Source organism: Phyllostomus discolor, chromosome 3, assembly GCF_004126475.2.
Source record: "Phyllostomus discolor isolate MPI-MPIP mPhyDis1 chromosome 3, mPhyDis1.pri.v3, whole genome shotgun sequence".
Classification (NCBI taxonomy): Eukaryota; Metazoa; Chordata; class Mammalia; order Chiroptera; family Phyllostomidae; genus Phyllostomus; species Phyllostomus discolor.
This window is the reverse complement of record NC_040905.2, coordinates 133518105-133535099: the sequence shown is the minus strand read 5'-3', so window position 1 is coordinate 133535099 and position 16995 is coordinate 133518105. Positions and strand designations below refer to the sequence as shown.

Genomic DNA, 16995 nt, shown 5'->3' with positions numbered 1-16995 from the left:
TTCATAGGGCCTTGCATAAAGGAGGCCCATAAAAGTATCTGGTGATTTCTCCCCATGAAGTGTTGGCTGGAGTTGTCTGTGACAGCCAACCCACAGCAATGTGGGGGCACCTGCTCTGTCTTCTTGTCTTCATGTCAGACATGTGGGTTGGATACAGCAAAATGCAGAAGATTATTTTTATTTTATCTATGCATATCAGCTATTTATATATACTAGCTGTCTTAATAGGATGGACCCAAAGGCCCTGGGATATTGCTCTGAAATTTTCTTTTTTTTTTTTTCAGAATGCTCCAAAATGAGAAAAAAAAGCCTATCTAGGAAAAGGGTCAGAAAGAATTATCAATAAGTCCACAACTGACATTACTATGAATGTGGGTGGAGTGAGTCTGAGTTTATCTTCAGTTTTCCCACCTCTTCCCTACAAAATGCCCTTTTCAGACCTTGTTACTTTTCACCCCCTCAGCAGCTCTAAGTGCCCATGGACCCAAGTAGGAGGGGATGGTGGAGCCAGAGGAGGTAGAAGGAAAGCTTTTTGGAGGTGGAGTGAGGTCCATTGCCCTCTATAGCCATAAATAATCTGTTGTTAGCAGATAGGCCCTGACCTGCGCAATTCATATATGCTGATACACTTCACCCTCCTTAAGTAATCGTACTTTTAAAATAAGAATATCCCTTTTTCCTCAGTCACTTTTTGGTGTTGCATTGTCTGCTCCTCACAGTTACATAGACTGTGTTGATCTGAAGTGGGTCTTCCTTCTGTGCATTTAGGGGAAATATGTGGTCTGCTTTGACCCACTGGATGGATCTTCCAACATCGACTGCCTGGCCTCCATTGGAACCATATTTGCCATCTACAGAAAAGTGAGTAGACAATCTGATTTCTAATGCTTTGTTTCTCCAAAACCAGAGATTTTGGAGAAAGTTCCTGGCCTGGGAGCCACAAGTCTGGAGTTCTAACCTCTATCTTCCCACTAAGCAGGCAGGCCACCATAGGCAAATTGTGAATCTCACTTTGCCTCAGACTCCTTGCTGGAGGAAGTGAATTGATAAATTTCCCTCTGCCCTCTTCACTGCATTCATGGGAAGGTAAAGTGAGAGGACAGATGGGGCATTGTATTGAGAACCTGGATGAGACAAAATGTCAGACATGGTATAAGGTCCAGGTGGCATCTGTTTCTTCTTTATGGATCTCAGATCTGGCTGCATTACCTTTCTATCACTGCCATAACAATTTCCACACATTTAGAGCTGAAAATGATATCCACTGATGATTTAGTTCTATAGGTCAGAAGTCTGGCAGGAGTGGCTAGGTTCTCTGCTCAGAGTCTCTTAAGACCAAAATCTGGGTGTCAGCCAGCCTTGCCACCTATTGAGAGGTGGTGCTATGTGTGTAGAATTAACTTCCAGGCTTATTTAGGTTGTTGGCAGATTTCAGTTCTAGTCTGTTGTAGGATGGAAGTCCTTGTTTCCTGGTTGGCTGACACTGGGGGTCATTCTCAGTTTCTAGAGGCTTCCTGCATTCTCTGGCTTGTGACTGCTATATTAAGTCCAGCAAAGGCAAAATAAGTCTTTTTCACATGTACAGTCTCTTTGACACCCCCACTTTGCCTCATTGCTTTGCCTCAAGCCACATAAAGAGTTATCTGCTTCCAAGTGTTTGTCCACCTCACTAGATTTGGGCTCACTGAATAATCCAGAATAAACCGCCTCTCTTAAATAGGTAACTAGTTATATTAGCCAAGTCCCTCTTGCCATGTAATGCAAGATAGTCACAGATTCTGGGAATTAGGACATCTTTGGGGCCATTCCATTTATCCCACATACCTAACAATATACACAGGATCATGTGGGTTGGTTTGTGACTATTCAGGAACTTCACGACCAAACACATAATCCACACTCTTCCTCAACTTGAGGATCAGGCCTTGCTCCAGTCAGAAAGGCCCTTGCCGCTTTAGGGCAGAAAGAGGCCAGGATTTGTCATTTGGGTAATTTGCCCTCTGACTGGTTTTTGAGGCCCATCTCTCTGGCTCTACAGTATGCATTATTTCCACTGAACTACTTGTGCTCAAACAAATATGAGGGAGGATTGGGTATGCTTCATGTTATCTACATGTTGATAATGCAATAGATAATTCTGCTTGTCTGATTGTTGTCCAAAAAAGGTAGCGGGGGGGGGGGGGGCGAGTAATTTGATCTTTCAGGGCAGAAACTTAGCAGAAAACAAACCTTAGCAGAATGTTTGAATTAGCCTAAACTTTCTTTCTGAGAAGAAAAATAAGGAGCAGATAAGTGGTCTATTCCTCCTGTGTTACAGAACAAAATGGAAGCCAAACCGACTTGGGCTAGACGAAGATGTTGCTTTCCCAGTTGGTATGTCTTCTCTCTCTCTCTCTCTCCCTCTCTCTCTCTCTCTCTCTCTCTCCCTCTCCCTCTCCCTCTCATCTCTCTCTTCTTTTCTTTCTTTCTTGAAGAGAGACAAGGAGGCTTTGGTTGGGGGATTAGGAGAGAAAGATATAACATATTTTCTGTGGTATCTGAGAAAGTTAAAGGTGAGATGAGGTTTCAAATTTAAGCAAAAATGAGTTAAGTGAGTAAAAGAGCTTTGCTTCTCCCTTTGAGGTACAACTTACAGATAAAAATAAAGAGATAGCTGATGTGATATTTATGGGATTGTGAAAAAAGACAACCAGTGTGTCTTTGAAGTAGTTAATATTGGTGTTTTTATTATGGTTATTGCTCTTGACTGCTGAGCCTGAGTCAGCCACTGCTCTCCCACCTATAAGCACAGTGCTCCTCGGTCAGTTCTCACCTCAGCCCCAGAGGCAGCTACACATATTATTGTACTGATGTTTTTAAAAATAGTGAACAAATGGAAACACAGAGTAGGTAACTAACTTGACTAAAGTCATCAGTCAGGCCAGGAATTCAAAGGGACATCTTAACTTCACCATCACAGCTTTTAATAGCTCCCTCCCCTGGTTTTATTGAATTATAATTGACATATCACATTGTATTAGTATAGGTGTATAACATAATGATTTGGTATATGTATTATTGTGAAATGATAAACGCAATAAGTTTATTTCACATCTGTCACCTTATATAGTCACAATTTTTTTCTTGTGATGAATATTTTTAAGATATACTCTCATTAGCAACTTTCAAATACACAATAGTACATTATTAACTATGGTCACCATGCTGTACATTACATCCTCAGAATTTACTTATAACTGTAAGTTTGTACCTTTTGATCAACTTTACTCACTTTTGTCCCCCCCCCCCCCCACCAATCTCTTGCCTCTGGCAACCACCAACCTGCTATCTGTTTTTATGAGTTCTTTTTTTATATATAGAATCAACATGTAAGTGAGTTCATATGGTATTTGTCTTCCTCTTACTGACTTATTTCACTTAGCACAATGCCTTCAAGGTTCATCCATGTTGCTGCAAATGGTAGAATTTTCTTTCTTTTTTATGGCTGAATAACATTCCATTGTATATATACACCATATTTCTTTGTCAATTCATCTATCTATAGAAACTTAGATTGTTCCATATCTTGACTCCTGTGAATAATGCTGCAATGAACATGGGGGTGCAGATATATCTTCATGATAGTGATTTAATTTCCTTTAGATAAATACCCAGAAGGGGAATTGCTAGATTATATAATAATTCTATTTTTAATTTTTTTGAAGAACCTCCATACTATTTCCATAGTGACTGTACCAACTTACATTCCCATCAATGGTGCACAAAGATTTCCTTTTCTCCACATCCTTGCCAACACTCGCTATCTCTTGTCTTGTTGATGATATCCATTCTAACAAATATGAGATGATATTTCATTGTGGTTTTGATTTACATTTCACTGATAATTGGTATTTTGAGCATCTTTTCATTTACTTGTTAGTGCTTTATATATCTTCTTTGGAAAATGTCTATACAATTCCTTTGTCCATTTTTTAATCATATTGGGTTTTTTGCTACTGAGTTATATGAGTTCTTTTTATATTTTGAACATTAAAGTCTTATCTTATGTATGGTGTCTTAATAGCTTCTTAAGGCCAACTGTTTTAAAAACAAAGAGAAATAATGAGGAAAGCTGTGCATGTGCAGGGGCAGGGGAGTATATGGGATACCTCTGTATCTTCATCTAAATTTTTCTGTGACTCTAAAACTGTTCTAAAGATATACAGTATTTAAAAAAAGGTGGAATATTATTATACATATTATAGGATATTCACACTTGAATTTAGATGATTTTGAACACAGACATTTTGTCTTAAAGTTAAGTATAGGCTTTGAAGGCTAGTCCAAATAACCATAGACTATCTCTGAAAGTATTTCTAAAGAAGAGGAGAAAATTTAAGAAAATAATAAATCTTTTTAAGATGGAAATTATGAAAACAAGAAATGAACAGACAATTTTGTGAGGCTTCAGCAATGCGTAGTAAGAGAGCAGCTTGCTTTAGAGATTGCATGGGGCTGTCACAGCATCTTAGAAATCTGTCAGCACCAGGGTGATGCACATTTCTGACAAGGGCTTCTGGGATTCTCTGATAAGCACCAAGATAGAAGTTTCAGGATAGCCAGAGTATTGTCAGAGTTATCCTCTTCCCTTTTTCTCTAAGGAGAAATGCTGAACACCAAATAGGACATCACATACTGTTTTCAGCCCTCTGCCATGTAATTACCTTTTTTCTTGAAATTGACGTTTTCTGTTTCCAGCAAAGCCAAGAATTATGTAAAATGAAAACTCTCTTGCTACAAAACATCCATAAGTGCTGAATAAAATATATCATCCATGCCTTTACATGCATAGCAGAGCTCATTGAAATGAACAAGCAATAAACACAAGATAAGGGTCAAGAACCAGAATCACAGGAAACAAAACCAGAGTGCTAAGGAGAATACTAATGCTGGAGTTGTCCTGACGGGAAGAGTGGGCATTTTAAGCTGATTAGCTAAGGGTGTGTGTTTTAACACCCTTACAGAGTCAGGGGACCTCTTTCCTCTGTATCATGGTTAACTTTTCCCCTAAATTCTACTCTTTTGTTGACATAAGGGTAGACAGACAAATGATACACAAAAGAGAGTCCAGAAATAAACCCACACATGTATGGCCACATGACTTATGAAAAGATAACACTGAAGTTCAATTTGTACAGGATGATATTTTCAATAAATGATGCCATTCCAACTGTATATATGTATGAGAAAAAAATTAACTTGAGCCCTACCTTGTACCACATACAAAGATTCATTAAAGAAATATCAGAGACTTAATTGTAAAATGTAAAACTCTTAGGAAAAAACAGGAGAATATCTTCATGCCATTGGAGAAATTAGATTTCTTAAATAGGATAAAAAAATCACTAGCCATGAAAGCAAAGGCTAATGAACTGGACTTAAGAATTTTTGTTCATCAAAAGAAAAGGTTAAGAGAGTGGAAAGGTGACTTCCAGACAAGATGGAGGCATAGGTATATACACTTTGCTACCTCACACAACCAAAGGAAGGAAAACAACAAATTTAAAAACAAAAAATAACCAGACCTGCCAGAAATCAAACTGTATGGAAGTCTGACAACAAAGGAGTTAATGAAGAAACATTCATCCAAACCAATAGGAGGGGTGGAGACAAACAGCTGGGATGGAAAGGACCTGTGACAAGGCAGTGGCTAGAGGACCAGGGCGGGCAAGGTGGCAACTGGTGGAGTGGGCAGTCCACATTTGCATGCAGATAAACCAGGAGGAACAACTGGGGAGTGAGACAGCTCAGCAACTGAGCATTCCAGTGTGGGGAAATAAAGCCTCAAATCCTGTGACTGAAGAAACCTGTGGGGGTTGCTGCAGTGGGAGAAACTCCCAGCCTCACAGGAGGGTTTGTTGGAGATACCCACAGGGTTCTAGAACATACACAAACCCACCCACTTGGGAATCAGCACCAGAAGGGCTCAATTTGCTTATAGGAAGAGGAGGAAGGGACTGAAAGCCTGCTGAGAGCTGAGTGAGTGGCATTGTTCCCTCTCAGACCACTCCTCCACATAGAGAGCCACACGCAACACCTGGGTTGCCCCACCCTGGAAAATACCTGAGGCTCTGCCCCTTACTACGTAACAGAATATATGAGACAAAAATATATGAGAGGAGACAAAATATATGGCCCAAATGAAAGAACAGATCAAAGCTCCAGAAGAAATACAAGTAAGTGATGAACAGATAGCCAACCTATCAGATACACAGTTCAAAACACTGGTAATCAGGATGCTCACAGATACGGCTGAGTATGGTCACAAAATAGAGGAAAAAGTGAAGGCTATGAAAAGTGAAATAAAGGAAACTGTACAGGGAAACTGTACAGTGAAGGGAAGTCAACTGGAACTCAAATCAACGGTTTGGGGCAGAAGGAAGAAACAAACATTCAACCAGAACAGAATAAAGAAACAAGTATTCAAAAAAATGAGGAGAGACTTAGGAACTTTTGGGACAACTTTAAACATTCCAACATCTTAATCATAGGGGTGCCAGAAGGAGAAGAGGAAGAGCAAGAAATGGAAAACTTATTTGAAAACATGATGGAGAACGTCCCTAATCTAGCAAAAGAAACAGACTTTTAGGAAGTCCAGGAATCTCAGAGAGTCACAAAAAAGTTGGATCCAAGGAAGCACACACTAAGGCACATCATAATTACATTACCCAAGATTGAATACATGGAGAGAATCTTAAAAGCAACAAGAGAAAAGGAGAGAGTCACCTACAAAGGAGTTCTCACAAGACTGTCAGCTGATTACTCAAAAAAAAAAAATCTTTACAGGCAAGACGGGGCTAGAAGAAGAAGTCCAAGTCATTAAAAGCAACCACCTACATCCAAGATTACTCTATCAGCAAAGCTATCATTTAGAATAGAAGGTCAGATAAAGTGCTTCCCAGACAAGGTCAAGTTCAAGGAGTTCATCATCACTAAGTCCTTATTATATGAAATGTTAAAGGGACTTATCTAAGAAAAAGAAGATAAAAATATGAATAGTAAAATGACAACAAACTCAGAACTATCAAAAACCAAACCTAAAGAAAACAAAAACAAAAATGAACTAAGCAAACAAGTAGAACAGGAACAGATTCACAGGAATAGAGATCATATGGAGAGTTATCAGCAGGGAGGTAGAGCGGGGAGAATGGGGGAAAAGATACACAGAATAAGTAGCATAAATGGTAGGTACAAAATAGACAGGAGGAGGTTAAGAATAGTGTGGGAAATGTAGGAGCCAAAGAACTTATATGTATGACCCATGGACATTAACTAAGGTAGGGGAATGATAGTGGGAGGGGGGTACAGGGCAGAGAAGAATAAAAGGGAGGAAAGATGGGAAAACTGTAATAGTATAATCAATAAAATGTCTTATAAAAAAAGATAATGAAAAGGCAACCACAGGCTTGTAGAAAATATTTGTAATACATACATCCAAAAAAGGTGCAGACACATGGATGCAGAATAAATGAAGAACTTGTATAATTCAATAAAAAGTACTGTTAATTTAATTAAAGGAATGGGCTGAATACTTTAACAGGCACTTCAAAAAAGAGATTTTCCCCACACCTAGTTAATAATCACATGAGAAAGACTCAACATCACTGTTCATCAGGGAAATGGACAGTAAAATGACAGTGAAACATCATTCATTCCTCCAGAATGGCCAGAAGACTAACAATGCCAAGTGCTGATGAAGAAACTGGAATTATTATATATGTTAGTGGGAGTAGAATATGATACAAGCACTTTTAAAAACTTTTGATAGCACCTGCTAGTGCTAGGCATATATTTATACACTGTGGCCCAGCAAGTAGGCACCCAGGATAGATGCATGCTTGTCTGTCAAAAGATGTGTACAAGTTATTCATAATAGCCTCAAACTTAAAAATTCAAATGCATATCAACATTAAAATGACTCAATAAATTGTGATATATTCATCCAAGAGAAAACTACATAGCAATGCAAAAGAACAAACTCCAAAGAGAGGCCTCTGACTTCCAGTCAAGATGGAGGTGTAGGTAAATATGGCTTGTCTCCTCGAACAACCACATCAAAATTACAACTAAACTATAGAAAAACATCAGTCAGAACCATCTGAAATAAAGTTGAATGGAAATTCAGACTCTGGAATTAAAAATACCTCTTTCATCCAGACTGGTAGGAAGGGTAGAGATGCTGAATAGACTGGTCCCACACTCACAGGTGGTGGATAAAAATTCAGGAGAGATATCTTGGGAGTGAGGAGTCCCAGCCCCACACCAGGACCCTCTGCCAAGGGTTCCAGTGCCAGAAATTATGATAAGTCCCCATACCTTCTGGATAAAAAAACCAGTGGGGATTGTGTCTGTGGAAGAATTCTTGGGAGTCCCAAGAAGTTCCTCTTAAGGAACCTGTACACAAATTTACTTGGGATACTCCCTCTGAGCTCCAGCACTAGGGTGGAGGCATGAAAGGCACAAGTGGCATACAGGGAGGAACTGAAATATATGGAATCAAGGCAAGAGCTGGGGAACAGCTTTCTCCTTACAGAAAGGTGAGCAGAGGCCATGGTTCCTTTTCTGAACTCTCCTCTTACAGATCCACAGAGCCATCAGGTGGGTGCCGTATCTGAGAGTCCACCAACCTAACATTGTTTGCCCAACCCTAGAGATCTCCTGAGGCTTTGCCTCACCCAACTTATGGGTCCACCCAAGCTATGAACAGTGACTTTTACATATGAATGGCTGGACTTGGTTCATGCTTCATAATTCCAAAACTCTCTAAAACAAGCAACAACCACCATCAGCAAGCCCCCAACCCCAAACCTCTTCCTAAGTGGCCCTGGGCCTGGCTTCACCTGGGAATTTCCAAACCCAGCATAAGTAGCAGCCATCTTCAGATTGCTTTGTAGCTCATGCATGGTGGCTCTGGGTAGAACACAGGTGGGGGCTGACCTTAGCCTGCAAACCCAGTGGGCAGCTACAGACCGCGTCAGAGCACCACCGCCCTGCTTCTGCACAGCTGATCCTCCATGGCAGGTGGAGGCTGGTGGTCAATGGTCATAGGCCATCTTTGTATCTGACTGGCCTGGGTAAAACCCTCCCATTGGCCTGCCAACAGCAATCAAGGCTCAAGCACAAGAGGAGAGTGTACTCAACCCACATGGAGGGTGCACCTCGAGTACTCAGCTTCGATGAAAGGGGAGGCAGTATTATTGGACCCTACAAGACATCCACTACATTAGGTCATGCCACTAAGACAGGGAGTCATAGAAACTCTACCTAATACATAGAAACAAACACAAGGAGGCTGCCAAAATGAGAAGACAAAGAAACATAGCCCAAGTGAAAGATCAGATCAAAACTCCAGAAAAAGAAAATGGACATAAACAATGTATTAGATGCAGAGTTCAAAACAACAATTATAAGAATGTTCAAAGAACTTAGTGAGGACCTCAACAGCATAGAAAAAATCTAGTCAGAAATGAAGGATACATCAATTGAAATAAAGAACAATTTACAGGGAAACAACAGTAGAATGGATGAAGCTGAGAATCAAATCAATGATATGGAACATAAGGAAGCAAAAAACAACCAATCAGAACAAAAAGGAAAAAGAATAGAAAAAAAATGATGATAGTGTAAGAAGCTCTGGGACAACTCTAGCATTCCCAAATTTACATCATAGAGATGCCAGAAGGAGAAGAGAAAGAACAAGAAATTGGATACCTATTTGAAAAATAATGAAAGAAAACTTCCCTAATTTGGTGGAAAGAAGTAGACATGCAAGTCCAGCAAGCACAGAGAATCCCAAACAAGATGGGTGCAAGAAGGCCCAGTCCAAGACACATCATAATTAAAATGCCAAAGTTAAAATAAAGAGAGAACCTTACAAGCAGCAAGAGAATAGCAATTAATTACCTACAGGGTAGTTTCCATAAGACTGTCAGGTGATTTCTCAAAAGAAACTTTGCAGGCTAAAAGGGATTAGCAAGACATATTTAAAGTCATGGAAAGTGGGGTCCTACATGCCCTGGCTGGTGTAGCTCAGTGGATTGAGCACGGGCCTGTGAAGTAGATTTGCTGGTTTGATTCCCAGTCAGGACTCATGCCTGGGTTGCGGGCCAGGTCCCCAGTATGGGTGTGCAAGAGGCAACCACACACTGATATTTCTTTCTCTCTCTTTCTTCTTTCTTTCCCCTTTCACTAAAATACATAAAAATCTAAAAAAAAAAGGTGGGGAACTACAGTCAAGATTGCTCTACCCAGCAGAGCTGGGTAGAATCAAAGGCCAGTTAAAGAGCTTGCTAGACAAGAAAAATCTAATGAATTCATCACCACCAAATCATTATTATATGAAATGTTAAAGGTAATTTCAAAGGGCAGATAAAGAACCTCCCAGACAAGAAAAAACTAATGAGTTCATCACCACCAAATCATTATTATATGAAATGTTAAAGGTAATTAATTAAAAAAACAAAGATCAAAACTAGAAGCAATAAAATGGCAATGAATTCATATCTGTCAACAAATGAATCTAAAAAAACAAACTAAGAAAATAAGAAGAACAGAGTCGAATCACAGAGGGCATTTTGATGTTTGTCATATAGGAGGGTTGTATAGCAGAATGAGTGAAGAGGTGAGGGGGTTAAGAAGTACAAATAGGTAATTGCAGAATAACCATGGTGATGTAAAGTACACTATAGGAAATAAAGTAGCCAAAGAACTTATATGCATGACCAATGGACATGAACAAAGGTGTATTGCTGAGGGAATGGGCAACACTGGGTGGAAGGGGGCCCTGGTTGAAGGGGGACCAAGGGTAACATTGGGACAACTATAATAGCATAAACAATAAAATATAATTTTAAAAAAGAACAAACTTGTGCTATGTGCAAAAATATAAATACAATCATGTATTGTTGGAAAACATAGTCAGAGACAAAAGAACACATGCTTTGTAATTTCATTTATATGACGTTCCAAAACAGGCAAAGCTACTTATCCTTTTGGTGTACAGTTGATAAAGGCCAGAATAGATGAGGACTAGTTTGGGGGGAGGGGATAGTGACTGAAAGAGGGCATGAGAAAATCTACTGGCCTTCTGGAAATGTTTTACAAATTGAGGTTGATAGCTACATGAATATATATTATATGTATGTAAAAATCCATTGAACTCTACAATTAAGTTTTGTGTGCGTTGCCATATGTAAGTTACACATAAATGAAAGTAAAATAGTCTACTTTCCTATACCCTCTATCACCAAACACATTAAGCCTTGGCAATTATCACTAACTTTTTTGATAAGTGGATAGGAAGCACTTCTTCCTTTACATGTGACAGATTTAGATATTTTATTGGTGTAGGGAAAAAATAAAAAGACCTGAGAAAGATAACACTAAATTCTTTACTAACTACTCTGAGATTTTCTGAGAAGTGTTGTAGCAAAGGAGACTACTAATATGAAGTGGAGTTTTGATGTCTGAGGACCATATTGGAAGAAAAACATAAATTTAGCTTTCTTTTCATACAGTGAAATAAATTACAGATGTGTTCATGAGTTTGGTGGAGAAGTGGGAGATGAAACCAGAAAGAAATGGAAGACTACTTGCCTTGTCTTGATGTAGGAGAAATGCTGTCTAAACACAAAAACAACAGAATAGAATAATAAGTGTTGTAATGAATCATTTTAATTACCAAAAATCTGTACTTTAATTAAAAATGCTATAAATAACATTAAAGGCAGATAACAACCAAGAAACATATTTGTAATATATGTAAGGCATTAATATGTTTTACATGTAAAGAGCTATTAAATCAATGATAAGAAGGTGAATATCTTGATAGGAAAACAGGCAAAGACATGAAAGAAGCAATTTATAAAATAAGAAATAAAAATGGTCAATAAGCATTAAAAGTTTAGCTTGTTAATTATAAAATAAAAGTTAAAACAAAAGAGATGTCATATTTTAACCTATTAAATTGGCCAAGTTGAAAATACAATAGTAGCTTATATTTATTTATTTGCACATTGAATTAAAATGAACACTCTTAGCAGTGGTATGTGTGCTGTCAAGGCTCCTCAACCCAGGTAAGCAGGAGTCAATTAAAACAACAGACCACGAATATGCACAGCAGAGAGCCCTGCCTGGAATAAGAGGAAAGTGGCAGAGTGTTGCCTCATGCATGTTCACAGGGTTCCCCAGTCCAGCCCAGGTTCCTGAAGCAGTTAATTGAACACAAACTTTCAGCTGCTCTCCCCATCTCTGGTGTGGCTACAAACAGCCAGAACTGACCACGGGCAGCCAGAATAGGGAGGTGCATACAAGTGTGCACACTAGGCTGCGCTAGCTTAAACCAATTTCTTCTTGCCAGTCGGCACTTCAGGCATCACATGCAATTCCCCTGACTTCAAGCAGACTATCAAAACCACCTAGTTCACAGACTACAGGCCTGTAGAGGCCACTTCTAAACAAGGACAATTTTTCAAAATTGAGAGACTGAGCTATTTCATCTAACTCAATAGGAATAAACACATAGGGTCAAACAAAATGGGGAGACAGAAGAATATGCACCAAATGAAGGAACCAAAGAAAAAACAACAACAACAAAAAAAAAAAACAGAAAAAAAACTCTAATACAACAGAGATAACTAATTTCCCTGCTGAAGAATTCAAATAAATGGTCATAAGGATGCTCAACAAACTTGAAAGTAGAAATAGAAGAACTCAGAGAGAACTTCAGCAAAGATTTAGAAAATATAATAAAGAACCAATCAGAAATAAATCATACAATAAATGAAATGAAAAGCACACTAGAAGAAATCAACTACAAATTAGTTAATATGGAGGAACAGATTAGCAACCTGAAAGACAGAATAATGGAAATCATTCAATCAGAGCAGTAAAAAGATAAGAGAATTTTTAAAAAGAGGATAATATAAGGGAACTATGGGATAACATTAAGCACATAAATATTCACACTATGGGAATATCAGAAAGAGGAGAGAGAGAAAGGGGCAGAAAGTATATTTGAAGAAAAAATGGCTGAAAACTTCTTAACTCTGGGGAAGTAAAAAAGGCAATCAGATACAGGAAGCAGGGAGAGTTCCAAAAAAGATGAACTCAAAGAGGCCTACATCAAGACATATTGTAATTAAAATGGCAAATATTAAGGATAAAGAGACAATCTCAAAGGCAGCAAGAGAGAAGCAATGAGTTACAAACAAGGGAAATCCTATAAGGCCATCACTTGATTTTTCAGCAGCAACTCTACAGGCCAGAAAGGAGTGGCAGGAAATATTTAAAGTGCTGAAAGAAAAGAACTAAAATGTAGAATACTATATCTGGCAAGGTTATCATTTAGAATTGAAGGGAAGAGAGAGTTTCCCAGAGAAGCAAAAACTAAAGGAGTTTGGCATCACTAAATCAGCTTTACAAGAAATGGTAAAGGATCTTCTTTATGTAGAAAAAGAAAGGTCATTATCAGAAATAAGAAAATAGCCCTGGCTGGTGTGGCTCAGTGGATTGAGTGTGGGCTGCGAACCAAGCATCGCAGGTTCGATTCCCAATCAGGGCACATATGCCTAGGTTGCAGGCCATGGCCGCCAGCAACCACACATTGATGTTTCTCTCTCTCCCTCTCTCTCTCTCTCTTTCCCCCTCTCTCTCCCCCCCAAAATAAATAAATAAAATCTTAAAAAAAAAAAGAAATAACAAAATACAGGAAAGAAAAAATTCACTGGTAAAGGCAAATATATAATAAACACAGTGAATCAACCACTTAAAAGAATGTTAAGACAAAGCAGCAAAATTAACTATAAAGACCATAAATAAGGGATACACGGAAAAAAGATATAAAATATATGGTGTCAAAAACATAAAGTGTTGAGGGGGTAGTGATTTTAGAATGTGTTATCAGCTTAAAATTAACTACAACAGATGTGGATGAATATATATTAACCTCATGGTAACCACAAACCAAAAATCTACAAAAAATACACACACACACACACACACACACACACACACACACACAAAGAAAGAGAAAGGAACTCAAACAAAACACCGAAGAAGATCAGCAAGCCAAAAGAAAAGAGATCAAGAGAAGGACTAAATGCTCCAATCAAAAGACATGAGGTGGCTGAGTAGATAAAAAAAAAATAAGACCCATTCATATGTTCCCTATCTCAAAGTAGATTTTAGGTTTAAATACAAAACTTTAGAGCTTTTACAAGAAAGCGTAAGAGAAAAGTCTCCAGGAGCTAAGGCTTGGTGCAGAGTTCTTAGACATGACACCAAAAGCATGATACATAAAATTCGAATTGAAGTTCATCAAAATTGAAAACTTTAGCTCTGTAAAGAACTGTTTTAAGAAGATGAGCTTGCAAATACAAAATGAGAAAAATATTTTCAAGTAACAAGTCTAACAAAGGACATATATCAGGAATATTAAAAAACTTTCAAAATTTAACAGTATAAAACTCCAAACAATCAGTGATTGTAAGGGGTCGGGGTAGTGGGAAAAAGGGTGGGTGTGACTGCAAAGAAGTAGCACTAGGGAGATACCTGTGGTGATGGAGTAGTTCTGTATCTTGAAGTGTTGGTGGATAAATAAATCTACACATGATAAAATGGCATAGAGCTATACACACACTTAATACAATGTCACTTTCTTGGTTTTGATATTGTACTATAACATATATATATACACATAAAGGTATAGAAGATGTAAGTATTGGGGGAAACTGGGTGAAAGGTGCATGGGTTCTCTCTGTAATACCTGCACTACTTCCTTTGAATCTATATGGCAAGGTAGGGCCAAAATAAGTTTATAGTTGTTCATATGGAAAATAATACAATAATTAATAAATAATAATACAAAAATGAACTTCATGCTTCATGTACTTACAACTATAAACCTCCTTTTGCCCTACCCTACATATTTTAAATAAAATGTTTTAAAAAGTAGAAAAAAAGCTAAACTTTAAAAACAGAGGTTGATTAAATTTGGGGGGGCCCATGCAATTGACAATTCAGCATGCTCATGAACAAGTATGTATGCATGCATATATGTATGTAAATTTGTATAAATTTACAAGGATGTGTATGTGTGTGCATATCAGTTGAATGCAGCAACCATGAGCCAGATTGTAGTAAGTGGTAGGAAAGAAGACATGAACAAGACAGTCAGCACTTGCCATCGTGGAGCTGACAGTCTATTTAGGAAGTCAGACATTAAACACACTAATAAATCTGTTGAGAGCTTCAGAGGAGAAGCACTGAGTACCTGGAAAGTCAGGGAAGGCTGCCACACAGAAGCTGATGTTTCATTTGAGACTTGAAAGATAACTATGAGTTCCTCAGGCAAATGGTGAGAGGAGAAAGGAGAAAGCCTTCTGGCTAGAAAAAAGGGCTTAAGCAGAGGTCTACAGCTCAGATGCAAGGTAAATATTTAAGAAAAGATAAAGAAGTTCATTGAAGCTGCAACATAAGGCACATAAGGCTTAGCAGTGGGGGCAAAGATGTTGAACAAGTCTTGTACAATCAGCAGGGGATCAGATTATGGAACACCTGGGAAAATGAGTTAAGAATATTGGACATCAAGTCTGTGGGAAATCAATGAAGTGTTTTAAACAGAGCATTGACATGGACCTGAGTGGGGAAAGGGCAGACTGGGAGGCCCAGGCAGGAGGTGATGGTGCCTCGAACTGAGATGTAGTGGTAAAGATAGACAGGAGGGCTTGGAAGAGTGGGTTGTAGAAGTGACTGGACTTAGTGACTGAGTGGAGGTCGTGGTTAGGAAAATGAAGGGAAGGGTGATTCCTAGGTTTCTACTGGTCAGATGATGGTGCTGTTTGCTCATATGGGGAACAATGTGAGAAGAGCAGAAAATTTGGGAGGTAAGACGGCAGATGAATTCCATCTTTGACATGTTTAGCTTGAGGCATTGGTGGGATACCTGAATAAGGATGTCTGGTGGTCAGGTGGCTCCCAGAGTTGGACCATCAGAAGAGATGTAGATGGAGGTGTGGGAGGCATTGACACCTGAGTAAAGTTTGAAACTTTGGTTGTGGGTGAGATTGCTGAGGAGTGTGTAGAATGAGAAGAGAAGAGAGCTTTCTTGGTCAGGACTCTGGTATAAATGGCAGGAATGAATCAGGAAGCCCTAAGACAGACATATGGCCAGCCTCAGAGAGGGCCTGGGTCAAGGAGAGTTTTTTTCCTCCAAGTCTCTCATCTTGACTTCCTGTGGCTACTGTACTCCTTCCCCTCTCTGAAGACCAGTTTGGTTTTTCCTCTGATTCTTTGGCCAATGACAGAAGAAAGATGGTCAGCCCACAGCTCCCAAGTTTCCATCAACCAGAATGTTCTAGCCCCAAATATAGATTTCTGGAGCAGAAACTCTGGCTGGGCCAGTTTGGGTCAGGAATGCATCCTAGATCCCATTAAACTGTTGGGAGGGTTTGGGACTCATAACACAGACATAGCAGCTGAGAGTCCCTGCTATGGGTAGAGTGGTGATGGAGAAGGTACATTTTGCACTGGGTAAACACTCAAAGGCTGGGAAGGAATCAGGAAGTGCACCAACATTTAAGAAGAGGAGCTAAAAAAAGCAAATGAGAAGGCACATGTAGAGAGTTAGAAATCCAGACTAGAGTGAAATGGAGAGAAGCTCTGGAGAGATGCATCTTGAGAAGGAAGCAACAGCCAATGAAGGGATCCAACAATGCCTAGAGGGCAGGTAGGAGGAAGACTGGCAAAAGTGCACCAGATTTAGTAGTAGGGTCACATCTGGCAGCCTGCAGTGAAGACAGAAGTAAGATAGTGTAGACAGGCATCCAAGACTCGAGGGGTCCCCTGTCCTTAAAAGAAGCTTGCCTGAGCTCCGCCTCCTGTCCCCAGGTTCCACCCCATCCCCCACCAGTGGATGAGCGAGCTCAGCTGACTTGAGCCTGGTGCCAGAATGATTGG

At 39.2% G+C, this 16995-nt stretch overlaps 1 protein-coding gene across 1 annotated transcript in view; it reads left to right on the top strand.

Moving 5' to 3' along the window:
• FBP2 (fructose-bisphosphatase 2) overlaps positions 1-16995 on the top strand; it is a 56186-nt gene that overhangs the window by 5838 nt on the left and 33353 nt on the right. Inside the window, exon 3 of the mRNA XM_028531513.2 lies at positions 769-861. Coding sequence (XP_028387314.1) covers positions 769-861 — 93 coding nt within the window. The remainder of the gene's footprint in view (positions 1-768; positions 862-16995) is intronic.